The sequence below is a fragment of the Uloborus diversus genome, chromosome 8, assembly GCF_026930045.1.
Source record: "Uloborus diversus isolate 005 chromosome 8, Udiv.v.3.1, whole genome shotgun sequence".
Lineage (NCBI taxonomy): Eukaryota > Metazoa > Arthropoda > Arachnida > Araneae > Uloboridae > Uloborus > Uloborus diversus.
In genome coordinates, this window is record NC_072738.1 from 48,525,871 (window position 1) to 48,553,712 (window position 27,842).

The 27,842-nt window shown below is 34.0% G+C and overlaps 1 protein-coding gene across 1 annotated transcript in view; it reads right to left on the minus strand.

The window, feature by feature from the left end:
- Window positions 1-27,197, minus strand: part of LOC129228349 (nose resistant to fluoxetine protein 6-like) — a 37,594-nt gene extending 10,397 nt beyond the window's left edge. Inside the window, exons 1-5 of the mRNA XM_054863028.1 lie at window positions 27,043-27,197; window positions 14,818-14,903; window positions 13,568-13,738; window positions 10,997-11,043; window positions 2,540-2,619 (exon numbers count right to left, since the gene is read on the minus strand). Coding sequence (XP_054719003.1) covers window positions 2,540-2,619; window positions 10,997-11,043; window positions 13,568-13,738; window positions 14,818-14,903; window positions 27,043-27,197 — 539 coding nt within the window. The remainder of the gene's footprint in view (window positions 1-2,539; window positions 2,620-10,996; window positions 11,044-13,567; window positions 13,739-14,817; window positions 14,904-27,042) is intronic.
- Between the last annotated feature and the right edge of the window lie 645 nt (window positions 27,198-27,842).

Here is a 27,842-nt window from a genome sequence, read left to right on the forward strand (position 1 = left end):
TGGTGAATCCATGGATGTGGATGCTGACGTTTGCGAGAAATGGTTTGAGAAAGTGCCTAGTTTGATTGAAAATTACGAGCCATGTGACATTTATAACATTGATGAGACCGGTTTGTTTTATAGAGCTCTGCCAGATAAAACCTTAACTTTACGGAAAGAAAACTGCTCTGGTGGCAAAATCTCCAAAGAACGCTTAACAGTTTTGTTGGGTGCCAGCATGGATGGTACAAAATTAAAACCAGTTGTCATCGGAAAAGCAGCCAGACCTCGGTGTTTTAAAGGACTGGATATAAAAAAATTACCTGTAGACTGGTATTCAAATAGAAGAGCGTGGATGACAACCAGTGTCATATCTGATTGGCTTGTAACTTTTGATAAGAAGTTGGGGAGAGAAAAAAGGCATATTGTTATTTTTATGGACAACGCGCCCTCCCATCCCAAAGACTTTCACTTGAAAAATATAGAAATAGTCTTCTTGCCAGCAAACACAACATCGAAATGCCAACCTATGGATGCTGGGATAATTCAAGCATCTAAAATTCAATACAGACAACTAGTTATGAAGCATTTAATCAATAAAATGGAAGAAACTAAAACAAGTAGCGAATTGTCCAAAACAATTGATGTGTTAGATGCAATCAGCTGGGTTAAGCACGCATGGAAGGAAGTTAAAAAAGAAACAATAGTAAGTTGCTTTAATCGCGTTGGATTCAAAAAAGGATCTGCCACAGAGGAAATTGACAACGAAGTTGATTGTGACAATGATGGATCCGATTTGCAGTCGTTAATGCAACAAGCAGGGTTCACAAATGTGACCGCTGAAGACTATGCTCCCATCGACGACCAAGTTTTCACTGAAGAAAGCGAAACAGAAATTGCAAGCATAGTGCGCGAAATTAACGAAGATCATACAGTTGAGGATGACGATGAAGATGAACTGTCCGTAAAAGAAGACGTTAAAACAATTAAAAATGTTAACGAAGCTTTAAGCGTATTAGATGGACTCAGGGAATTTTCAATTAAACACAACGATCCTAAAGGACTAGACTTGGTACAAGAACTTAAGATACATTTCGAAAATGAAAGACTTTCATCGATCAAAACATATCAACAGACATCAATCGAACAATTTTTTAAAAGTACAAATTAGGTATGTAATTTTTATGCGAACCTGTTATTTAAATCTCTTTGAGTGTGCAAAACTGTAATATTTGAATTTAACCTGATAAAATAATTGTTTATTATGTATATGTTGGTAAAAACTAGTAAATTAAAAAAAATCTATGCATATGAAAGAGTAGAATTCACACATATTTCATTTAAGATTTCAAAAAACATAAACAAATAACTAAAGTTAATTAAATTTAAAAAACCTCTGTAAAGCGGACACCCCTCTCTTACGGACAAAAAAGTTTGTCCCGTTAGTGTCCGTAATAGAGGGGTTTCACTGTATATATATATATATATATATATATATATATATATATATATATATTTATAAATATATAAAGGTATATTGTTAGATATTGATATTTTTTGAAAGCAATGATATAAACATAAACAGAATAAATAATAAAATAATAATAATATAAATTTTCTTGGAGCTGAAACTTCAAAAATATATCGTCAATGAAATGACTTAAATTACAGTTGCTTTGGGGAAAAAAAAGCAGAACAAAAGGGATTTTTTTTTCTCTATCTTGTTATGGATATTGATGGCAATACAGTGCCCGTTAAATTTAAATTATACCAATAGAGATGAACCTCATTATCATGATTCGTATTCTATTTATTTATTTATTTTGATTGCAACTGAAAATCAACTTATTCCATTGAGGTTAGAGAAGATTAAGACGACCAGAATGAACTTATTTTGAATGTTCTGAGTCCTTCAATACTTGTGTCAACTCCGAACAAACAGGCAATCCGGAGATTTCTGACATACAGACAGTCTTGCACGTATTTTAACTGCGTCATACAAATAATACATTTATGTTCATAACCGGTTGGGGCTTAAGATAGCGGAGGTCAAAGAAAGGGGGGGTAGATGGCGGTGCCCCTATAGCATTAGAAAATTAAACCGCAATATTGGATATTGGATTTTATGTCATTATGAGTTAATCCTTCTCTGAAATATTGGGGACACTGTCTCAAAAATCATTACAGATGACCACAGTACTTTTTCTTCTCCTCTCCCCCCCCCTCCCCCGTTTCAAAGTTCCATTTTAATATCAATCGAAATATCACACGAGAAAAGTATTAGATACACAATAATTAAGTCACTTCTTTAAAACTCGTGAATCGATCGGCGCTATCACTTTTCGATCGCTCGTTGATTCCGAATTCAGAAAAGGGGAGGTCCAAGACCACTTTACTTTTGGAAGAGTAAGGGTACTTACCTCCCCCCGCCTTTCCACCGTACAAGCCGCCTATACATATCTTATGCTTCAAGTTCCAATATTTTTGTAGAATCTACGAATGCAAATAATATACTTGTTTTCCCAAAGATAACTCAGGGTAGTATAAGAACTTAACTTACCTATAAACAATCATTAAGACTATGAGAGACACGATGTGCAACTGAAAATCAGCAGAAAGGTACCATGTTGTAATGAGACACTGAAAACAGCAAGAAAATGAGATTTAAAAATTAAAAATGAAAAAGTCTGGAGTAAAAAATAAGTAAGTCTGAAATAAAGTAGAGAAAAATATTTGTTCTCACAAATTTATCATGACTACAAAAATGCTTACTACACGAAATTTTATTTAAATTTATTTTATTCGAAAACTGGGCAAATATTCTCCCTGTGCAATAGCGCAGTTAGAAAAGCTGCTGACCCTCGGGTTGATGGTCATAGAATCTTGATCGAATAACAACCCAAAACGAAGCTTTGCTTTTACTTCCAACATTGATACGCAACTTTTCAACTACAACTGTTTCTTTATTTTCCCCCCAAAATCACTCTCCAAGTGAAAATTGACGAAAGGAAAAATAACTTCACACATAAATTTTGTACCAAAGTTATGTACAGCTCAAGTAGAAACCTCGTAGTGAAAGAAACAGATCAAAAGATGTTAATCAAATCACAAGAAATGTCTTTTTGTGCGAGCTGCAATATGATGTCTTACACAAATATATTACAGCATGGTATGTAACACATAGCTTTCTAGAGGAGTTTTAATAATGCATTGGGAAATTAAAACTGTCCTTTAACTTTAAACTCAATGTACGAAGCAGGTCATGTTATATCCACATTATTCAAAATTAGTGATCCAGGTGGGGAAAATGTATTCTTCCGCAGACCCCCGACTTTATTCTTATTATTATCATTTGTTAGCATTGAAGGAAATGTCCACATTATTGAAAACTAGTGTCCCAGTGGGAAAAATGTATTCTTCCGCAGACCCTCGACTTTATTTCTCTTATTATTATTTGTTAACATTGAATGAAATATCCACATTCAAAACTTGTACAGGTAAAAACCAGTTTTTTACGTACAAAAATGTTTTTTAGATTGTTGATACTTCATATAATGATACATAATGGCTCCTTTCATCAATTGTATAGAAATTAAAAACCAAAGTATTAAACTTTCGAAATAAAATGCAAATATATACGTAAAAATATCACACCCAACCAAATGAATTGAGCCAAGCATCAAAATTTAGCGAAAGAGTAGATTCAATTCCGTATTCTAATACTTCTCACTCAAAGTCTTAACATCATCAAAAAAAAAAAAAAAAAAAAAAAAAAAAAAAAATGAAATTAATGAAGTTATGATACTTAATACAGACAAACAGTTGGAAGTAAGCATTAAGATCCACAATCGCACTGACTTACCCCTTTGTCAATGCCCCACCAATTTGAAAAGTAGAGGATGCTCGCCCACCAGTACTTTCTACAGGATTCAATTTGAGGATCTACTTGTTCGTACCAGAAAGGTCCCGAACCTATTAGTGGGAGAAAGAATACCAAACCCGTGAGAAGAAGGAGCGGAGGAGTCAGCCTGTAATGGAAAATTCAGAGTTAAATTCAGGAATGTTGCACATAAATTTCTAGTGTGGATACAACAAGAAAATAATTATAATGATAAATAAAAAACTAGTATGTTGTGGCCATCACGAAACTTTCTTCTATATTTTAACTTTTTCTGATCCCTCCCCATGCTTGACGAGGAAGCAATATTCCTAACAAAAACAAAATTACACATGCAAAAACTTGACGTCCATCCCAATGTCTGAATTATTGTAAAAACAAAACAAAGAGCGAAAATGGAAAGTTACTTTAAAAGCCTTACTTGAATTAATTACAAATATTTTATTTATTAACAAACATAAGATGGCAACAGTTAAAAATTTTAAATCATTGAGATAATATTTCCGATCATTTCCACACAATTAAAATCACGAGAAATACGCAGACGACAATCTATTACGATTTATCTTTCTTATTGTTGCATTAATAAAACTATTTTTATTCGCAAAAAAAAAAAAAAAAAAAAAAATCAACACCTCTTGGAGCGATTGGAGTCAAAATTGAACCAAAGCCTGTTTACGTATGGATTCACATATATTCCAAATTTCAACCAGAACGTAGCATTACTTCTTGAGAAAGGGCACTCACAATGGAAAAAAAGAACGAGCGATTGCGCTACCCACTTTTTAGCTGTTGACACCAAAATAAAATCAGCTCTTATACCCACTAAGGGCTACTTGTCAAAAAATTTTTGTTTGATTCCGTTAGTTATTTCTTGAGATACAGCAGTCACAATTGACGACAAAAAACGTTCTATAATTCAACCCCCGTTTGAGCTATTGACACCAAAATTGAATCAGCACCTGCTCCTGTTAGGGGCAACATATGGATCAAATTTTGTTTGATTCCGCCAGTTACTTCTTGAGGAATAGCAAGCACGCGTAATTCAAAAAACGTCCCATTGCTCCACCCCCCTTGGAGGAATTCGCGCCAAAAACCAATGGGCACAAGTTCACATAGGGGCACATATGTATACCAAATTTCGTTCAATTTCATGCGGTAGTTTTTGCTGTAGAGCGGCCACAAAAAACTGGTCACACACAGACGTGACACACATACACACACACACACAGACAGACAGACATTTTCCAAAAATAGTCGAAATGGACTCAGCACACCTTAAAACGTTCGAATCCGTCAAAATTCGAAATTCGAAAATTTGCACGAATCCAATACTTTCTTCTATATATTAGATATAGAAGAAAGTAATAACTTGAATTCTGAAATTTTGAATTCAGATTATGTGTTTCACAATCACGAGTTGCGACAGGACCCTGCTCATTGGGGGTTATTTTTTCTAGAAGCGGCTCCTGTTCCCCCAAGCCTGCCCCTCCTCCTGGGTAATTACGTGTGTATAGTTGTGTGTGTGTGTAGGCGCGCGAGCGTGCATGCGTAGGCTTGTGTGTGTGCGGAGACTTGTGTGTATGCACGTAGGCGTGTGTGTATGTGTGTAAAGATTTGTGTGTATGAGCGTGTGTGTATATATATATATATATGAACGTCCGTGTGTGTACAACATGGACGCCACCGACCAGGAGAAACGGATTCCAGAAGGCTGTGCTCGGAGCCGCGCCTACAAAGGACGGTGGGCGGTGGTGCTGCAGAGGCCCCTGGTCCAAGCTAAAAAAGGCACGGACATCAAAGACGGTCAAATGAGAACAATAAGCAATCGCGATTGCTCAATAAAAGGCTTTGCGCACACTGAAGTCGTAAGCCTAACCGTGCCTTTAGACTTATTACTACTTGATTTAAGCAATTTTTAATGCTTTGATTTTTTAAAACGCTATCAGCATTTTTAACCAGTAGGATAAGTTTTGGATGAAAGTATTGATAAGTTTGAAATTTAATGCACGCAAAAAAATTAGAAATTGCTCATTAAAAATACTACTTAAATTGGCTTTGAACTCTTCTGTGAATTCTATCTAGTTTTGTTTCTAACTTTTCTCAATTCGCTTGCGAGGTGGATTTCAATTCCACTTTCTTCTGAATCAGTGTTTTCTTTTTTCCTAATTATGGAGATACCCTCTCACAGCCTGGGGTTACTTTAAATTTCACTATATCGATGGAGGAGATATTTGCACGATACTTTTTCAGTTACTGATTTCGTTGTGTTAAACTCATGAAGAAGTAGTTCCCCTTTAAGACCAGAAGAATTTTACTGTGATTTTTATGTAGATAGTCCTAAAATTAGTTCAGGAAATTAAATGTCTCGTGGAAACATTTTTAATAGAGAATGTTTTTCTATAGTTGGGGCAAACCTAACCTGGCAGCGTTGTAAATGCTACGTAGATCCAAGTTACAGCATTACGAAGCTACCAGGGACCAGGCCAAATTTGCCCCAACTATAGTTATTAAAAGTGTTAATTGTTTTCTTTTTCTGTTTCTTTGAATTCCTGAAAAAAAAAGTGTATTCCCGTTGCAACGAAGCTTGTCCATACTAAAAAAGTTATCGTAAGAATTTTTTTTGTTACGGGAAGAGATATTTCCACAATACTTTTGTTGCTATTCAATTCGTTATCTCGAATACATGAATAGGTAATCTCCTTGAAATGAAAGATAAATTATAGCTTATCTTTCTGTAATTGAACCACCTCTCTAACCACCCTCTAACTACCCTCTAACACCACTCCCGACGTCCGAAGCTTTGAGTCGCAAGGTAGCATCGCTTTTGGTTAACAGCTGTGACAAACAGGCCCGGCTCTTGAGGCAGGTAACCTAGGCGACCGATTAAGGCTTCAAATTTTAGGGGCGGTAAATTTCGAAATTGAAACATTTTTTTTAAGTATAAATATATTTTCAGCGCCATAACGTTCACTGCTTCAATGCTAAAAAAAATAATTTAGAGCGTGTACCAGTGCTTGGATATGCGAAATAAAGTTCGGAATTTAACTAGAAATTCAAATTATTTTTAAAGGCGGCAAATTGCCGCCTTTAAAAATAATTTTATTAATATATGTTTCAGTGCCATAAGATCCACTACTTGAATGTTAAAAAGAATAATTTTTAAGTGTGTACCACTGATTGGAAATGCAAAGTCCAGTTTTGAATTTAAGTAGAAACCAACTTTAATTTTAAGCACTTTACTATTATTTTCATTTTATTAATATATTATTGTTTTATATTATTATTATTATTATTATTCAATGGGAGGGGGGCGGCACTTGTCAATATCACCTAGGGTGGCAGAATTACTAGAGCCGGCCCAAGGAGAGTTCGGTGTTGGAGGAACAAAGACACATTTTAACTGTGTAAAAACCTTTCAAATGAGTGAATATTTACGCCAAATGACTTAAAATTTTCGCACAAATGCACACTACGTTTCAGCGCCAACTTTGGTATATCAAGCAAGATTATTCAAACCGAAATTTAAATTTAATCGCAAACTATCGCAATATTTGACTAAGTCAAAAGTAAGCCAATTTCAATGTCTCACGCCCCTTTTTCGTAACGGTCATCTTAATAGGCCGGAAAAATACCTGAGAAATTTGCAAGTCATAGTTCAAAAACCTTCTTGATTTTTTTTTTCGTATACTCATATCAATTTTTTACCACCAAATCGCCACTTAGGTGAGTAATTCCCCCAAGCTCATCTCATGTCAATTCTCTGAAGTCGACTTAAACTCTGTAAAACATGTTTCACCGCCAGTGCAGTTTAAATGCAGAGAAAACAACAAAATAACTATTTCATAAAGGAAAGGTCAAATTACTATGTTCATTTTGTTTTTTATTTTCATTTTTCGGAGTAATAAACTATGAATAAAGATTTAAATAAGTATCTTGATAAAATAAAATGCAAATTCATATTATTTATTAGCAGCTCGATGAGCTAATTTTGTTTCTAACATCGAAGAATTTGTCGCAGCGAAATTGCATTTTTATTTTAGATAACTAAAATAGAAAAGGCAAAAATTAGTAATTAATAGACTGCTTTATTGACTTAATTAACTGACTTGCTTATAGTCTGATGACATTACTATGTCATTTAATCTAAAAACAAAACTGGGGAAATTCTTTAGTTTGCAGTGTTTGGCAGTATCAATTTCATTCGCAGTCACTTTTTTTTTTGAAATAGTCGGCACCATTTTTTTTTCTTAAAGCGTAAACGATTTATTCTTTACATATCTAGAAGGTCATGCACCTAAATGTGGGCTTTAATTAAAAAAATAATATATTTCTAGGAAATTCAAATAGCACAAAGGCTGCATCTTGATTTTGGTGGAAATTATTCCTCCAATAACTTAATGCATTTTGAACACTTAAAAGTCGTGAATTTATTTTTGAGGTGGCCAGATAGTTTTAATTGCTATGTTTTTTTATTTATACTCGATAGCATCTTTTGCTTAGGACGCGAGCTGCAGGCATCGTGAGTACGCACTCTGGGCAGCGTATAACGTTAGAGCGAACTAGGTCACTGAGATCGAGACATTCTTTTTTTTTTATCTGAACCTTAAAATAATTTCTCAAACATAAAATTTTCTGGTACTATGAATGATCTCACTGCTATTCACTGTTAAAAACACAGTTTGGAATTAACATTAAGATCCAAAATCACATTGACCTCAGGTTTCTAAGGGCTTACCGTTCACACAAAGTATTCAAATGTTAATGGTGGACAGCATCTAGTCTGTCATTAATATCCTCGTAAACTCCGCAGATGGCAAAATTTTTGTTCAACAAGAAAAAACACACCCTTCTTAAGAAATAAATAGAAAACGTTGTGCTAAATAGTAAAAATCAAACACAACAACATTTAAAAAACCATAAATTGCTTGAGATGGCTTTACATTTACATATTCAAATCTTTCTGCTGTGAAAAAGGGTTCCTTTTCCCTCGAAAAGCGTTTTAAAAATGCGTGCTTTTAAAAAATTGTTCTACAAAAAAAATCTTATTAATTTCGAATTTAATAAGATAGCTTTTATATTCTTTAAAAGCAACTTTATGTTGAAGTTTGATGCTTTAGAAACTTGTAACAAGCAGTTGAAAACAACTAATTTCTCTATTCACTTGCACAGGTGTGACACAGCGGTGCCAAGAATTTAAATTTTTGAACTGGATAAAGTTTTCAATTTGCCGAATGGAACTCCAAATTTTGTTCAATGATGGAATTCGGCTATGCTCTGCACATACACGTGCACCTAATGAAAAGGGACAGTTGGACATTTAAAAATTTCAATTATGTCTTCGAATTTGCCAAAACATCAGACAAAATTAGCAGAATAAGGAATTTTTGGGGAGGTCACTGTAATCTCCCGTGCTCACCCATCGGGGTGCCCTTGGTGTAAATTTTTTTCACATATAGTTGCACTTCATTCCCTAAATTTTATACTTGGGTTCTTAACTGTGATATATTCGAATATAATTGTTCATTTTGCGAGCGTGACAATAAGCCCACTTCTGCAACAAATCATTAATTTTTAAACTCAAAATTTTTTTAGGAAGTTGATAGACTTTATATTATGATGCACAACAGTTCCTTATATTCGAACATATCACAATATTAAAAACGAAACCTTTAACTTTCGGGAATAAAGGGAAAATATGTGCGTAAAGATGCCCACTCGTGATAATAAATTGAACGATTTTTTTTTTTTTGAGCAATCACGATTGCTTATTGCTTTTATTTCACCGTCCTTGATGTTGTGGTTCCTTTTTCAGCTTGGACCAGGGACACCAGCACCACCGCCCACCGGCCTCTGCAGGCGCGGCTCCGAGCACTGCCTCCTGGAATCCGTTTCTGCTGGTCGGTGGCGTCCATGTCCTACACACACGCGCGCTCATACACACACATACAAGCCTTTACACACATACACACACGCCTACGTGCATACACACAGGTCTACGCACACACACAAGCCTACACATGCACGCACGCGCGCCTATACATACACACATGCCTGCACACACGTAACCGCCCAGGAGGAGGGGTAGGCTTGGGAGGGGGGGAAAGGAGCTGTTTCTAGAAACAATAGCCCCCAATGAGTAGGGCCCTGTCGCAACTCGTGATTGCGAAAAACATAATTTGAATTCAAAATTTCAGAATTCAAATTAATTATCTTTTGTTTTTAATTATTATTATTATTTTCATTTCAGCTGACTTTTTTCTTGTTGCTGTTAAACCCAGGGCTGTGGAGTCGAAATCGAAGAGTCGGAGTCGGACTAATTTTGGGGTAAAAGAGTTGGAGTGGGGAATCCGAGTCGTTCATTTTCCTCCAAAGTCCGGAAACTCTGAGTGCATGCGGAGTCGCAGTCGGACTGAATTTGGGGTACAGGAGTCGGAGTCGGATTCTCTAAAATTCCTGGAGTCGAAAAAAGAGCCAGAGTCGGTCATTTTTGCTCCGACTCCGCAGCCCTGGTTAAAACCTTGAGATTATAAAAAAAGGAAAAACGAATCAGTATAGAATTAACCTTACTTGATATATCTTCTTAAGACAAGAAGAGGAACATTGAATTTGCCATTCGTTTTTTCCAATCCTTTGAGTCCACCGTAAGAGACTAAAATACCACTGAAACAAAAAAAATAAGTAAATAAATCATCTATTTATTGAACACACACTATTTTAGTTGTCAGTCTTCTACCTGTAAAGCATGAATAAACGAATACAAATATAGCAGCGATCTAATTTTTCTCATGTATCAAAAATATGCTTTTTAAAATGACAATGCAGTGAAATCCCGCTACAACGAATACCAATACAACGAAATATCCGTTTCAGAGAAAACAATTTTCTGCGCTGAATTAATTGTCAGTACACTGCTTGAATTCTATCACAAAGAAATTCCCGTTACAACGAATAAAATTTACTGTCCTGTGTAGTTCGTTGAACGGAATTTCACTGTATTACAGTTTATTTTGAAACAATATGTATCTTGCATTACTTTCTACTTTTGAACATTAGCATCAATTTATTTTACCTCAATAAAAAAAATGTTTCTACAGCAATCCATCCATTGTGAATAACCTCAAATGGAAGATTGTTGAACCATGATGTAATAACTGAAGGTTCCTCTGTAAAAAATATTAGCATCATTTTAGAAAATCATAAAAATACATAGAATACAAATATAATGCAGTAATGACTACACATTACAACGCGAATACAATAAATAAATGTAAATAAATACGTACATGAATACACAATAATTATAATTAGTTAAATGCAATTGTTAAAAAAGGCATTCACATAAACTTCCACTTTCTGACGTTTCATCTTATTTTCACGAAAGATTTTATTGTAAGACTTTTATTTTTACCCGACTGCGCGTGCGCGACGCAAAGGAGGGTAATGTGTTTATCAGTCTATGTATGTATGTCTGTTCCTATGTGGCGTTCTACAGGCTAAACGCCTTGGCCAATTTCAGTAATTCTTACGTCAATCGATTTGTCTTAACCTTGGGAGTGTCACTAAACACATATGACAGTAATCAAAAGTACCATTTCAAAAACCAGTTGCCATTTTGTCAGTTTGGGATCGACGAACGCTGGGTGTCGCACACTGTGTCGCACGCTACCTGCGTGCGACAAATGCAGGTAGTTTTCACTGCCTGAATTTTTTGTTTACTAAGTCTACTAATTGGGGTCTCAGTGGTCGAGTGGTCTAAGCGATTGCTTCTCCCACTTGAGGCGGTGGGTCAAGACACCCTCGCTCCGGATGTACTTTTCCCTCTTTCAGATGTAAATTCTTTCATGTGTTCTTTATGTGAATTCTGTACTGTAATAAAAAATAAATGATGCGTAACCAAGGCCAGACACTCAGATTGTAGTCCTCATAAAAATAACCCGTGCAATAAGCATCAAAAGAAAGAAACTCTACTAATTCGATTTTCACTATAACATGTTGCATTTGTTTTTGCCTTGATTCAAGGGACTGAGTTTTACTTGACAGGCTTTTTTAGTTTTGCGAGAAAGATTTGACTGTCGGGGCACAGTGGCCGAGCGGTCTGAGTGACTGCTTGGCATTGGCATTTTTGAGACGGTGGGTTCGACTCCCACCTCTCTCCTGTTGTACCTTCCCTTCTTTGTGATGTAAATCTTTCCATGTGTTGTTTATATTTGTAATAAAAATATATATCATGCGTAAGGGAGGCAAGGCACACAGATCGTAGTCCTCATCAAAATATACCTGTGCAATTCAGCACCAAAAGAAAGAAAAGATTTGACTGACGACGTTTCCGATTTCGCGTCATCATGAGTTATACAGGAAGTTTATATAGCTGTGCTGTGGTTGACTTAAGTTCGCGCATTTTTGCCGAAGGTGAAGAACATGTAGCTTTAAGCCGAGTTAGGTGCCTAGAGGGACAGTGAAAATGAACTAAAAAGTGTAAAATAAAAAATTATTAAATAAAAACAAAAACCCGGCTGCGTAAAAAGCAAAAAAAAAAAAAAAAAAACTGAAAATAAAAATGTATAAGCCCAGTAATTTAAAATTTTATTAAGTACTACTGAATAACTACACCGTTGAAATACTTTTATAACGGTACACAGATCAGACAAATCATAAATTCAAAAGCAGAATAGAAGGATCAACAGTCGGGGCTCATTCAAATTTAACGGGATTCCTTGAATCAGAAAGGAGTGAGCCCTGACTTTTGATCCTTCTATTCTGCTTTTGAATTTATGATTTGTCTTATCTGTGTACGGTTATAAAACTATTTCAACGGTGTAGTTATTCAGTAGTACTTAATAACATTCTAAATTACTGGGTTTATACATTTTTCTTTTTAGTTTTTTTTTTTTTTTTTTGGTTTTTACGCAGTCGGGTTTTTTGTTTTTATTTAATAATTTTTTATTATTTTTATTCTAAAAACTCTCTGCTATTTTGCGCACAAAACAATCGATGAATTTTGAAACATTAATTTTTCACAGAAGTTGTGCTGAATTTTTAAATGAAATTGAAAATGATTTAGAATTGGATTTTCTTGACAACAGGTACTGTACCTAAACCTCCTTTGTAGTAGGAACTACGTCTAACACTCCTTCCTTATTGACAGGGACTATATTTAAACCTCTTTTTTTGTTGATAGGTACGAAACCTAAACCTTCTTTGTTGATAGATTTAAAGCCAATTCTTTATTGTTGATAAGTGCGTAAACATGTATGTAAACCTCCTTTTTTTGTTGATAGGTTCTCTATCTAGTTTTTTTCTTTTTTTTATATTGATAGTTTTTATACTAAAAGTTCCTTTACTCCTTAATAGATATAATACCTACATCTCTTTCTTTGTAAAAATAGTTAACGGCGAAGCTAGAAATTTTCATGCGTATTGACATAGAACTTAAAAATAATATTATCTTAAAATAAAGCTCACTATATCACAAAAAAAATTGTTTAACATAACAAAAATTAACTGCAACCATGCTATTTGTGATAAGTTTCACCAATGTAGCTTTTAATGGTCACCAGTTTGTAAAAGCATCATTACATTACTGAAACGTATCACTAATAAATGTTAGCACCTAAATTTGGCTATATTTAACTATTTTTTTTTGGTGAAACATTGAGTTTTATTTTTAAAAGTGTACTAAATACTTACTTAAAACTTCAAACGACATGAACACATACGTATGACCAAGAATAACCCAGCACATTCCAATGGCCCTAATGCCATGAATGCACTTCAGATCCTTAGAACCTCCCGAAGCAGCGAACAAGCGCTTGGTGTTTGATGGCAAGGAGAACGCCAGTATTATCTTTTCCGATAAACCTGAAAAATTAACATGTTTTTTTTTTAACACCCAAGGCAATTAAGTGAGGATGTTAAAACGTGAGATTTTTTAAATCAAAGATATCGACTAAGAAACAGGTTTTTAAGAATTGCTAATTACGGTATTTATAGGTCAATTAGACAAGCTTGAGCATATGAATGTCTACTGTGGCTTTAGTTATAGCCTAATTGCATTTTTTGGCGAGATTGAGTACTTTTGTGTGAAATTTCGCGACAGCCATTTGTTCCAAATAGAACTTAGAAGTCATATTTTCTTTCAAAAGTTATTTTACTTGCAACTTAAATTTTACTATATGTTATTAATTTATGTTAAGGCTTAGTGGTAATTTATGATTTTATTCTGAACATAAAACTATTTGTACGCTTCGACTACCGTAGGCAGGTAAACAGTAGTATCTGCTGAAATGAGCTCTCAAGATATTTGAAAAAACGCGTTATGGATTCAATACTAACAATTGAGAAATGTAGAAATAGACTTTTTTTCAACGGAAACCAAATAGTTTTGTTTGCACAATAAAGCTAACGTAAAACAAATGAGAAAAATGCAAAAAAAAAAAAAAAGAAAGAAAGAAAGAAGAGAAAAATGAAAAATTTGCATACCTGCCTACGACAGGTGAGGTTTCAAATTGTTAATTTTGAATCTTCCGTGACATGTACATCTTGATAAGAAACTACTTATCAATTACATTGAAGCATCTAATGGAATTAATAACGTAGTGTTAAATATCTGCTATAGCGCACAGGTAAACGAAATCGAAATATATGCACTGCACATAGGTCAGGTTCTCCGCTTTTTTAACATAATTACTGCATCATAATTATTATTATTTATATTACTTTTTATAATAATATAATATTAACAATAATCAATAGTTATAAAAATCTTATTATAATCATTTAGTTTAAACTCACTGCACTAGAAAATAGCGCAAAATATTAGTGATCTTACAGCTATTGCGGAATTTTCGTAATCAAAAATGACATAAATATGTTCTTTAAAATTTCCCACAAACTTAATTTATTCATAGAATGTGAGAGAATTTATTTTGGAAGATTACTTTGTTTTAGCTTCTCATCGTCTTTTCGTAAAATCTCCACTATAGTCCCAGCAGCACACAATAATGAGAGGATGCTCAAGCAGCCACTGAAAAAATACAAGAAGAACAAAAAGGAGTCAAATTAAAGAAAAATGCAACCCGTCAAACTTTTCTGAACATTCTTTGATCTGAGCTTAAAATAAGAATCTTAAAACTCAAACAAAAAATCTTACTCTGCGTTCACAACGAAATGGCACTTCGCTCCGCCTTCTTGAACGCAGAGTTCAGCTTAGCGCGGGGCTGATTGGTAAACACATTTCCGTGATTGTAAGTCTGAACACTTTAACTTCGACGGGCAATTAAATGTGCCAAAACGTATCAATGTCTTTTTCGTCACTTGCTTCGCTTCTGCTGTTTACTTTATAGTTCTTAAATTTTAAAAACTGCCGCTTTTGCTGCAAAATGCTATGATCATAAACCTCCTATGAAAACAGCAAAACAGAAACGTCGGATACCACGTGATGAAGGAGAAGCCAAGTGCTAGCTCCTGGTAAACGGACTATACATACAGAGATCTACGTATATGTAAGTAAGAGAAAGTCGGAGAATTCCGCTCACACACACTTAAGAGAAAACATGATTTACTAGCCATATTTACCACGAAAATCAATAATTATTTTTCAAAGTCTATCTATAAAGCCTTGTTCGCAATTAATTTATTTGCATGAAAGTTTTTAGGTTTTTAAAAACATTAATTTATTAATCTACACCAATAAATGAGCAGTAATGCACGACATGATAGAGTAATTGCGTTTAAGTATTAATACTACATTTTTGAACAACAGAATTCACATATGAGGCAATGAGAAGCAAAGGGATGCAAGTGGACATTTTCAAGTTTTGAGTAAAATGCGTTTAAAGATTAGCTCCTAGGTAGACTTTCATTGAAGTTTTTTTTCTAAATCATGCTGTACGGCAGCAACTACCAGGGCTACTAGTACTATCTATTGGCCCAAGACAGAGGAGAGGTTCACCTACCATGTGTACTGGTTCTCTCCAAATTTTTAATTTTGCCACTTGCATCCCTTTGCTTCTCATTGCCTCAAAGTAGTTGTGTGGGCTGTTCACTCCCATGCATATTAATTGGATCAATACATCAGGCTTTTTGCGACCATGTTCTACACATTAAAACCACATATTGAGTACAGCGAAATCACATTTTGATATCTGTCCCAAATTCTCTGCAAAAATAGCAGAAGTTTGTAAACATATCCTATTTGATTGGAAGCAAATCATCTGGATCATCATCATTATCATCAGACATTTGACATTCATCAATGTGAGCAGGCTTCAATCTCTGAAAATGTTGTTATGTTCTCATCAGCTTGCGTGAGCGCCATTACCCTTCATCGGTGCGTGGAATTAGAATGCAATTTAATTGGCTTAAAAAAGCGCTCTAAAAATAAATAAAAGCACTAAGTACAGCTAAACGTATGCATCTAATAGCCTAAATGAATAAATTAAGTTTTAAAATTAAGAATGTTTACTTAACTACTGTAGGATGTTATAATGAAACAATTGCAGCCATGATTACCAGAATTTGCAAAAACACCTTTTTTCCGACAATGACATCCTTACAATCAAGTTATGATGATGTTAGCTCTATGGCAATTTCAATTGTGAGTTTGTAATTCTGTTCTGTTTTGGGATACTTGTGTGAGATGGATTATCCACTGGGCGTTACTACATCACTTTCCCCTACATACAGTTTTATGTCTTCATGGAACTGTTATGATAACTCTACCCTCCCCCTCACCTTCCCCGCTACAATTATACACATCACCTGAATGATCCTTAAATAAGCTTTTAAACTACTTTCTTTTGGGAAAATCATTAAATTATTTCATGCAAACTGTACATCTCAATAAAAATTCAACGGTTTCGAATGATTTCTTTAAACACTTCAAGGATTTTTTGCAGCCTCTTACGGGCCATTCCACGGACAAATAGCCATTTCGTCCCGCACGTGACAAGTCATATCCTCATATATATGATAGCCAATGATCGAGTAACGCGCCAGACGTCATCAACACTGAAACTCACGCTACGGCATGCTAATTTGATAATATGTTTCGGTAATGTTTAAAATGCAGGGAAGGCTTTATTGTGAAAAGGCTGAACTCGAACCGGTAACTTAACTGTTTTAATTGTATAAGACTGTGTCATTTCAGGGGAATAAAGAAACGAAAAAGTGGTCTACAGTGAACGCTATCCACTGCAGTTTAGGGTATATTCACTGGAGTTAGGGTCAACATTTCAACTATCAAAATGTCACCAAACTGGCAATTGCTTCGTTCAAATGGAGAAACAATTTTCATCCGTCGTATCCCGATGGGCGATTTTCTAGTATTTCATAATAAAGTAATAATTTTAAAAGGTAATAACGAAATTTTTTGCTGAAGAAATCACATATCGCGACCTCAGAGCAACAGTAAGACATGTAATCCCAGGATTAACAGTAAGATATCTTACTGTTGCTTTGAGGCGACGAAATGCACTTAAGACTTCTTAAACAACATAATTTCGTTCATTACTCTTTTAAATTATTTTTAATTAAATATATTTGGCGTCACGTGCGGGACAAAATGACCGTTTTCGTTGAATGGCCCTTATATCTTTGGAATAATTTATAAATATCGCATAATGATGGAATCGAAATCTGTCACTTACATTGAAACAATGTCGTGCAAGAAACAAGATGCAAGTTAATGTGTACTCTTGCATTTAAAAAGAAATTTTTTAAAAATGTTACAAATTTTTAATTTTAAAAAATGTCGTTTTTTATTTTTGAATAGTTAAAGTTTCTTTTATTCGCAACTCCAATAAACTATAGGGGGCGCTGCAGCCACTGTCTAATGGCGGATGAAAAAGGTAAAACAAACAAATTACCGTATTTTATAATTTGCTTTAACGCTTAGTGAATGACAGTAATTTTTCATCGTGTTTATGAGAAGTTTTCTTTTCTATTCTTCTGAAATTACATTACACCACAAACTGTCTGAAGCCTGTAATTTAGCCCAAAGAAAACGCGTGGAATGGAATGTTTTACCTTTTTTTTAGTATTATTAACCACCGCAAGGTAGCGTATTCGAGTTCTGGAGTTCGAATATCTTTCTTTTTATTTTTATTCATTTCAGTTGCATGTAAGAAATAACAAAAAGTAAATAAAAATGAATAGAATTGTTAATATACATACATTACAGCAAAATGAATTGGCTGAAATACTGATTCCCCCTTCACATAACACTGAGGTATCCTTATGTCAAAATCAGATGTATTTCCAACTAAAAAAGAAAGAAAAAGGGAGATTACAACTGTATAAGAAAAGAAAATATCGCATATTTTAAGCATTTTTCGTTTTTAATTCTTTCTATTTTTCACTGTTTTCAAAGTCGAAAAACAAAACTAGAATTTCGTTTATTTATTGCATTACAGCTTCGGTTTTAAACTGCTCCAGTTATTCGGAATAACGATAATACGAACAGGAAGAACTCAAAACTCACATAATATATAAATAACATAATTCAAAAACATAAAAATGGAAAATCGAAGCATATTGCTGCAGTTTATAGAAGCTATTCGAATACAGTACACTTTTCCACTTAACACAATGCCCAAATCTGAATAAAAATATGGGAAAGACTATAGTTTAGAAAGTATTTTCAAATAGTTCGGTTATCAATTCCGTTATAGAAGCAAAAGTGAATGCAATGAAAGCATAGAAATGTAATATATGACAGAAAAACTTATTAAAATATTTAATAACGCTTAATAATTTAACTATTTTTTAAACCAGTGGCCTAGTAGATGAAAATAGATACGACATACGATATTGAGAAAGGGGTTCCTTATTACTTCGAAGCACGAGTCTGCAATTCTACTTGTCATTTGTTTAATTTTAGCGCTGTTAATATGTTTGTAAATTATTCCCTTGGTTTTTCTTTCAAGAACTGATTCAAAACTTGTTTACTACTATTTCGAACTCCATTGGTTTTCTTAGAAACAATAATTTGGGTTCTCAACACTCAAAAGCGTGGGTTCTGTAGATGTTAGTTTTATTCTTTTTATTTTATCTTTCTTTTTCTTTCCTTATTTTTTATTCACAAAGTTTCATCTGAGAGGTCATTGATTTGCTTCACAAATATTCTTTACTAGATTTAAAGTTTGTTCAAACCAAACGCGGAACCAGAGAGGGTCCATTGAGTGGTCCACCCCTCTAAAGTGACCAAATGTAGCCTAAACCTCATTTTCGTGACGCATATTTTGAAAAACATGCCTCAGATTCCCTTATAGTGTCTGAATATTGTACTTCGACCCTTCCCCCCCTTCCGATAATGACCAGTTCCAAAAATTTAAGCTGGATCCGTCCTTGATTCCAACAAATTTCATAGAAATACAGTCTCCGAACATTAATTTTTGAACACTTTCCAAAATTTAAGGAATCTTTAGTTTGTTCGCTGATGCTTCTTCGATTCCTTCTTTATCTAAAGTTTGGCTATCATTTCGGAAATTTTCACTCGATGTTTTTGGAATACATTTGCCGTTTGAAAACAAAATAACTATTTTGTAAAAAAGAAAAAAAAAATGTAATGAAAGAAGGTGCATTTTGATTTTTTCCACGAACCAACGTCAAAAGTTCAAATCTTAAATGGTAAATTAAAAAATTCTAAAAACTGTTCTTAATTATACATAATGTGTAAAATTGGAAAATACTCCTGAGTTACAAGCTTTTTTCTTCTTTATCCCTGTTTGCTACTTCGGTGCTAATGTGATAATTTCTTTTTATTTTATTTGTTTTCATTTTTAGAACAATATCAACTTCTTGTTAATCTAAAAGCACTTCCCCAAATTGAAACTTTTCTACATAAGAGTGATTTTCAAAACGATTGACAGTTTGATGCCCTGATTTTATCCGTTCATTTTTATGGTGATAAATTATTTTTTGGCATTGCAAAAGCATGTAGTAAAGCATTGTTTTACACTTTATTCATTGCATTCAGTGCGTTTTTTCATGATCGTAGATCAATAAGCCTTTTCTATTACTTTAGTTAGCTAGTAAGGGAAATTTTCTTAAGAAAATTTTACATTTCCTAAATCCGTACGCTATACCGGACCAAAACTTCAATACCGGTATTCGATATTTTTAAAACGTGATACCGGAATACCGGTATTAATACCGGTATATGAAATTTCTCAAAAATGCTTGAAAATTCATTGTTTCGTTGTCACGTGTCAACATTTTGTACTAAAAATGTATTATTTATGAAAACGTATAGTGAACAAATATAAAAGGAGGGAACAAATGCCCTAATAAAAAACCCATAGCAATAAACAACATAATGCATCTTTTGAATAGTCTCAAAGCCTGGAACTCATTTTAGTGCTCAAGTTATTGAAAATACTCTTCCTGAATTCACGCAGGTGTGTGGTACTGTTAATAATGCGTGATACACCTCCTCTAATTGTCTAGAAGTCGTTCATCTTCAAATAATTAGGTCTCTTGCGTGTTATTTTTGGATAAATCCTTTTGTGTGTGTGTGTATTTCTTTTGTTGTGTGTATTATCATTGTTATTTTTAATTTATAGCTAGTTGTTATTCCTTTCCGAGAGACGATACTTTTCTAATATTAACATCATTTTCTCTTGAGCAGATGTTTGTGTTTGTTTCTTACAAGCTCTTAGATTTGAAATTTACGATCAACTTGAATAAATTTGATGTTGTTAGTTTATCTTATTCGTTTTCGCTTTCTTTTCAAATACCTTTGCAATTATAACTATGTAAATATCTCAAAATATGTTTCAATTGATTATGCTTTACCTATATGAAAATCTTCAAAGCACTACATAATTTCTAAATATTTTCTTGCCAAGTATTAAAGCCAAATAGCGAGACAGGACAACAAATCAATACCGGTGACAAAAATTACCATTTGTTATGCTAACAAGAATATTTTTTCTCAACATTTAAGACAAATAATTAACATAAATAATTAAAAAAGAAATCATCAAGTGTTTTTGCAATTGAGGGTTAGAATAAATTGTTCATAACACAAATGTTTTCTACGTTACAAACGAAATTAACTTTCACAAAAGGGAAAGTGAGTGATCAGAGAAATGGAAAAAAAAAAATATCATTTTGCAATCTTTCTGCTAGTTTTGTTTATTGATATTCTATTAGTTCGTGCTTTTGAAGCCAAATTTTTACATCAATAGATTGATTTTGGTATTGTATCATTGAAAAAGAAATGTACGTTTAAAAATATAAGTAGATGCATAGTAAATCAAACTGAAAATTCTTTAATTGAAACTATATATTACTTTAAGGTAATACTGAAAATACCGGTATTTTGCCCCAGAAAATACCGGTATTACGAAATCGCAATTACTAATGTCAATGCATATGAAAATCATCCATAAATGGTATATTTCGACAAAAAGAATAATGATCAACAAAATAACAATTACAATCACCATCATTACAACTAAAGTTATAAAAAAGTTCGCATAATTATTTCAGGGAAGCAAAATGAAATCCTTATTAAAAATGTTCCAAACCGTTCGACCTTGACATAATCTGTGCAAGTTTAAGGCTAACTTCTACTTTCATCACTACGGTAAGTGAATGACATCTAGCGCCACAGGCTGGAAAAGCGCGAAAGTAGGACAAACAAGGAAGTAAGGACTAGTTACCTAATCAATCTGCAGGTTAAATCGAGTCGGTGATGATATGTCTCCAGAAGCAAAAGCCACTGGCCAGGCGAAAGTAAAGTGCAGTTCAATGATCTTTCAAGAGCAAATGTTGCGTGATGAAAATGTTTAATTCTACATATGTACCTCGTGTTCCTACAACGTGTTTATTGTGAAATATACGCATTGCGAAACGTTACAATGTGAGCCTGCTGCTTTGAAATAAGTTTTTGTTAAAACAAAAACATGCCATTAACTACTGTCCAAAAAAAAGTCAAGGAAAAAAACAGGCGAAATTATTAGGACCATAAAATGAAAGAAGAAAGGTACTGGTGTAGAAATAATAGCACTTTTTTTCGCCCAGAATGAGACTTTACAAAATGGTTTTAAGTATAATTTTGCAGAATGAATATTGAGGTTAGTAAGCAAGTAATATCAGCAAAATAAGTGCTTCATTGATTGAAGATTGGTTTCTCTCTAATCTATTAATAGTTCTTTCCTGAACTTATTCTCTAACTGGATGGTTTAAAAAATAAATAATAAATGAATAAGCGGTGCCTAAGGCGCATTTGAACTAATAGTTTCGTTTTCTGCTCCAGAAAATCTTAAGTTTTGCTTTCGTCTTGAGAGTTGAAGACGGGAGTCTAAAAAGAAAAATAACGAGGAAAGAGATTAGGAGATTGCCAGTGAAATAATGATTGCACCGAAAATCAATAGGTTCTCCCAAATCGTGAGTAGTAGGGTTAAGTTCTGCATTACGAAAAAAAAAAAAAAAAACGCGTATCCATATATGGTCCAAATACCGAGTTTCACCAAAAATGCCCTTATGGAGCTAAAACTGCATTTCACACATCAGTTGCACCCTTACAATGTAGATGAGAGAGAAATAAAGTCAAATAACTAATTAAAAAATATTTAAAAAAATCAAGAACGTCAAGACAAACACAGACAAAACACAATCTTACTGGTTTTTTTTTTAAATATATATTTTGTCTCCAGCCTAAAAGGATAATAGTGGGATAGGTAGAATAATACTACTTAAACCCAACGTGGGTGAAGTTGATACACTAATGAATAAACTGCTATTCTGACGGAATGAACAACGAAATGAAGTTTTTAAAAGTTGTTTTTTAAGAGGAGTCTCATTCAATGTTTGGAGTATCTATCCGAGTTAGATGATAAACGTAAATCTTATTTATTGCTAACACTAGCATAAGTATGAATATATTCTCTGAAGTAAGCTCTTTCAATTATTTCAAGATGAAGTTCCTCCTTTTTTTTTTTTCTTTCTTTTTTTTTCGGTTATTTCTTTCGAAACATTTCTGGGAAAAAGAAAATTAAAAATCCGTGAAAAAAACTAGTACACGTATTTACTTCACCCAAGCGCGATGCATCAACTTGACGTAAAAAACGTCATTACGTTAACTAAAAAAAAAGGGGAAGTAACTTCTCTTAGGCAAAATCAAGTCTCCTAGTCATGGAATAAATTATTATATTACTATGTATGATGCAATTATACCTATGTACTCTGTACGACAATCGAAAGCAAATCATAAAAATTTACTTTGAAGCATAATAAATAAATAAATAAATAGAATAAAATTAAAAAAAAAAAAAAATATATTTTTTTTTTCAATAACTCCCAAGAAAAAAAAGCACGCTGTCACGTGTGTATAGCCAAATCATCCAAATCTGTTTCTTCCTCATAAGTCTCAGTTCTTGTCACATACGTGCTCAAGAACTAAAGCCCTTCATCAACTTAACCCTGCGTCAACTAATCCGAGTTTCCTTAATATCAATATGTAGTCTTATCAGGCAACGACAAAATGTCTAAAGTTAAAGTAGTCGTTAATCATAGTTTTTCGATAAAAAGTCATTTGTATACGGCGATGTGCACAACTGATATGTGAAGAGCCCGATGTAGAAATTTTAAGACAGAACCACCTCTAGAGCCCTCTTGAGTTATTACAATCGAAAAAAAAATGTCGTGTAAGAGGCTCAATTGCTCATCATTTTGTCATTGTATATAGGTGCCCATCCCATCAAGAGCAATGGTGTACCTTTTAAAAGTTGCATTGCCGCATTTTGTGCCATGAACTCCCCCCCCCCCCCCCCGGGGCATAACCGGCAATTAGATGGCTATAGGCGAAAGTAAATCGAGGGTGTAAACAAAATGATTTTGAACCTTTATTTCACTCAGGCCATATATACATGTGACAACTATTTTACGTCAGGAACAACCAAACATCATTGATTCTTGAAATTTGAATTAAGAACACTTACATTGAAATGTGTGATATAATTTTTTTTTTTTTGATGATGTCAATAAACAGTTTTTCCTTCCCCAAAACTAGTCTGCTATCACTTGATAAACAAGAAAAATCGCAGTTTTAGGGTGTACTATGTTGTAACTTCTCAAATATATATATATATATATATATATAAATTGATCACGTTGTGTCAAGACTTTTGGAGGACTTTACCTGACCGTTCAAGAAAGTTCAGTCAGTTGCATGTGACCTGTTAAACACAGTTTAAGTATTGTTGATATATACTAATTCGAATAAAACGTTTCGTAATTTTTAGAGTACTGAAATGATTAAAAATTGAAAGCTTATTAAAAAAAAGAAAATTTATACATTGGTCTACAGATTTCGGGCTAGGGCATTGCTAAGCCGAACTTCACGGGCTTATAGGTAAATCAGGCACTGAATATCTGAATTTGTAATCTGTATTAACAACACAAAAATTTAAGTCATATTGACAGCTTCTGATGCGTTGCAAAAATAAATAAGTAAGCTAAAATTTTAAACGTAAAAAGTCTATCTGAAGAAGCTAACTCACCTCATAACTATTTTATTCCAGCAGGTTACAAAAGAAGAAAATTTTAATGGATGGTTTTTCAAAACTGCTTGAAGAACATTTTTAGTGAAAAACGTCTTATTAGTATCTTGTTCATGTTGTTTTACAAAATATGTCGTGTTCACCTCCTCTACATGATCAAACATGGGGAGTGAATGGCAAGCCTACCCGAAGGAGATACCGAGACATAGAGGGGTCATTCCAAGTCAAATCATCCAGCGAAAACATGATTTGACACCAGAGGTTTTCAGATCTGGATGAAACTTTGTGAGGATGTTCTATGTGTGGATATAAGAATAAATAGAAAATTTTATCTTAATATATCAATTACTTTTTGATTAGCAGCACTTCAAAGTTTTCCCTAAAACTTGTTGTTTAGCGAAAACTGCAAATCCAGCATTCGTGCATACATACGCAGTTTTCACTATTAAAAAATTATTTTCGAGATAGAAAGTTTTTTTTTTTTTTCATTTTGATCGGTATTGTATTGATAAGTCAAATTTACAGTTGAATGTAAAATTTAAATAAATTAAAATAGCTAAAAATATCTTTAAACAACAAAATTGAGTTCAATTTAGGACAGTGACTTGTGCTCAAAAAGTGCTAAATAGCAATTTTAGCCCTCCAAAACCTTCAAAATCCAATATATTCCCAAATACTAGATTAAAAATGGTACACACTCATGCTATAAAATTGTTGGGGCTTTGAGTTTTGATCAAGTTAGAGATGATCAAAATTGTTCTTTTAAAATGTACAAAAATCAACCAAAGGTGTCCTCTTCTTGATCAAGGAATACACTAATAAATAAATTCATGCTTTCTCGTACTATTAGAGCATGTATATCAGATAAACTAAATTGAAGAAAAATATTAATACAGGTTTATTTTTATTATATTTAGGACGACTGCTAAAGTTGAGAAGAGAACTCTTAACTTCCAAGGTTGGGCAATTCTATCACGCATCAGATGTACAGCAAAATAGTCAGTTTGAATGGGAAGTAGATGTATTTATTAGCTCGTAGAGATTTCATCTTCAAAAGTTTTAATCATGTTATGTTATGAGTTAATATATTACAATTATTTCACAACGGTTTCTTAAAAGTCCTACCTATTTCCACACAAAATCTGATCAAGTGTCAAATTTGTTTTAATTTTTGTAATTCACTTTAATCTCGATTATCTGAAATTCTGTAAACCGATAACTCATTTAACCTCGTCGGTTCACTTTTTTTTTTCTAAGCAAGCAACATCAGTTTTAAAGCACAATTATAAGTCAATCGTTCTGCAGGCGCCAAATTATGCAGACAATTATTTCACTTCAATTCATTTTTCAACCAAATTCACCTGCTTGTTTTTTGGAAACTGAATCATTGTAAGTATGAAAATGCTATGTATTAAGCTCGAAAAAATTTAAAAAGTATTTTGTTAGTACTTAAAGTTTAAAAATCAACAACAGTACTCTATTTTACCTGGATTTTTCGATTTTCTGAAACAAATAAAAGAGGTCACCTAAACCTGCCTGTCAGATGGCCTCTGATTCTTCTCAGGTCTTAAAAATGGTTAAACTTACAAATATGACTTCTGCGTATGGGTTTTTTAATTATGTTACTATAATAATGAAAAATATTCAATAAATGTCATACAAATCAGAAAATGCAACTTTAAACCTAAAGACATAGTTACAAAATAATCACTTACTAAAAGATTTTTATTTTCACCTTCTATCATTCTCTAATTTAGCAATTTAAAAGTTATTTCTTACTGCCGATGTTAACTTGAAAATGACATTGTATGCTTGGAAGAAAAAAATTTTTGGTAAACCGACATAGATGGAACAAATTTTCCATAAGAGGTTCAAGTGTATTTAAGAAAAAAAAAAAAAACATAAATTTGACAATCGGTCACATTTTGTGCGGTAACCACCGGAAACTTTTGTCACAGAAGAAAGCTAAGATCAAGCAGACAATAACTTAGATACAGCTTTAGACTGATCACCTTTCGAGTGGACAGTTGGCAAGCAACCAGTGAAGACAAAAACAAATAATTGAAAACAGTAGAGGAAAAAAAAAGGTTCTTAGTTCACAAAATATAATTTACACTCTATAACAAAAAAAAATCGACGCACCAAGAAGGAGTGATCCGATTGAGACGAAAATTGGTGTATAGGAAGACAATGCACGGAATAGTAAATGATTAAATTCTCAGAACAATTCAGTAGTTTATGTCAGAGTTACAGTAACAAGTTCAATAAGAAACTGAAGCACGGCGTGGCAAACACCGATAAAGCTTCCGGAGGGTATACTGCGGTATTTCCGGCCAAATTTGCTGCAATTGTCGGACGAGGTTATCAACATTCCTTGCCAGAGGCAATCACCATCCCATCATACCCCAGACATGCTCGATTGGAGAGATATCTGGCTATCTGGTTTGCCACGGAAGAATTTGACAAGACATTTTGCAGACAGCAACACGGGCCGCATGTTATCTGGCGTTGTCCTGCTGAAAATCATCCGAGGATACTGCAAAAGGAACAGCAGCAAAACAGCCTTAGGATGTTGTCGACGTACCACTGTGCAGTAAGTGTACCTCTAGTTACGACCAAAGGGGTCCAGTTATCAAAGGAAATGGCACCCCAGACCTTAATGCCTTGTTGAGAACCAGCATGGCGTGCAAAAGTGAAACCAGGATAACCCCTCTGCTCTGGGTGTCTCCAAACACATCTTCGATGATCATCATGACACAATGGGAAGCGGGATTCGTCGCTGAAGAATATACGTCCCCAGTCGGCACCATTCCAACCTGATCGAGCCATGCACCGCTGTAATCTGGCTCGGCAGTGTGTAGGCGTCAGTGGCAGGTGGCGTAACGGTCGGCGCGAGCGTAGATTTCGTTGTCCCAACCGTCTGTGAATGGTCATGATGGACACTGGTGTTTGGGTTGAACGTCTGATGGTTCATAGAGATGAAGAAAGTGCTGTGACAGCTGATCGGACAATCACTCTGTCATCACGATCTGTTGTGACCCTAAGTCGACCGCTACCATCTTGACGTTGAACTCTGTCATTTTCCATCCATCCTTGCCAGCATCTTCGAATCGCCGAATCGCTTCGACTCAAATGACGAGCGATTCTCCAATTTGACCAGACCAACCGGCCTCTTTCAATCCAATGACACGACCTCTTTTAAACTGTGACAGTTGCTCGTAATGAGCACAAACTACGCGGCCAGGCATTTTTAAATTGTTGAAAGGTAATCTGAATCGCAGTCAAACCGAAAGTTGTAGGAACTGTTGAAGATCTGCTCTTTATATACATCTGCTGGATGCGCAGTTTCGATGCGCTGGACATCAAACTATACATTCATTGGACACCAAATTTTAGTCATTTGCATAGCTGATCAAAACATTCATGTATACAAAATTTTAAAGCAATAGGATGAT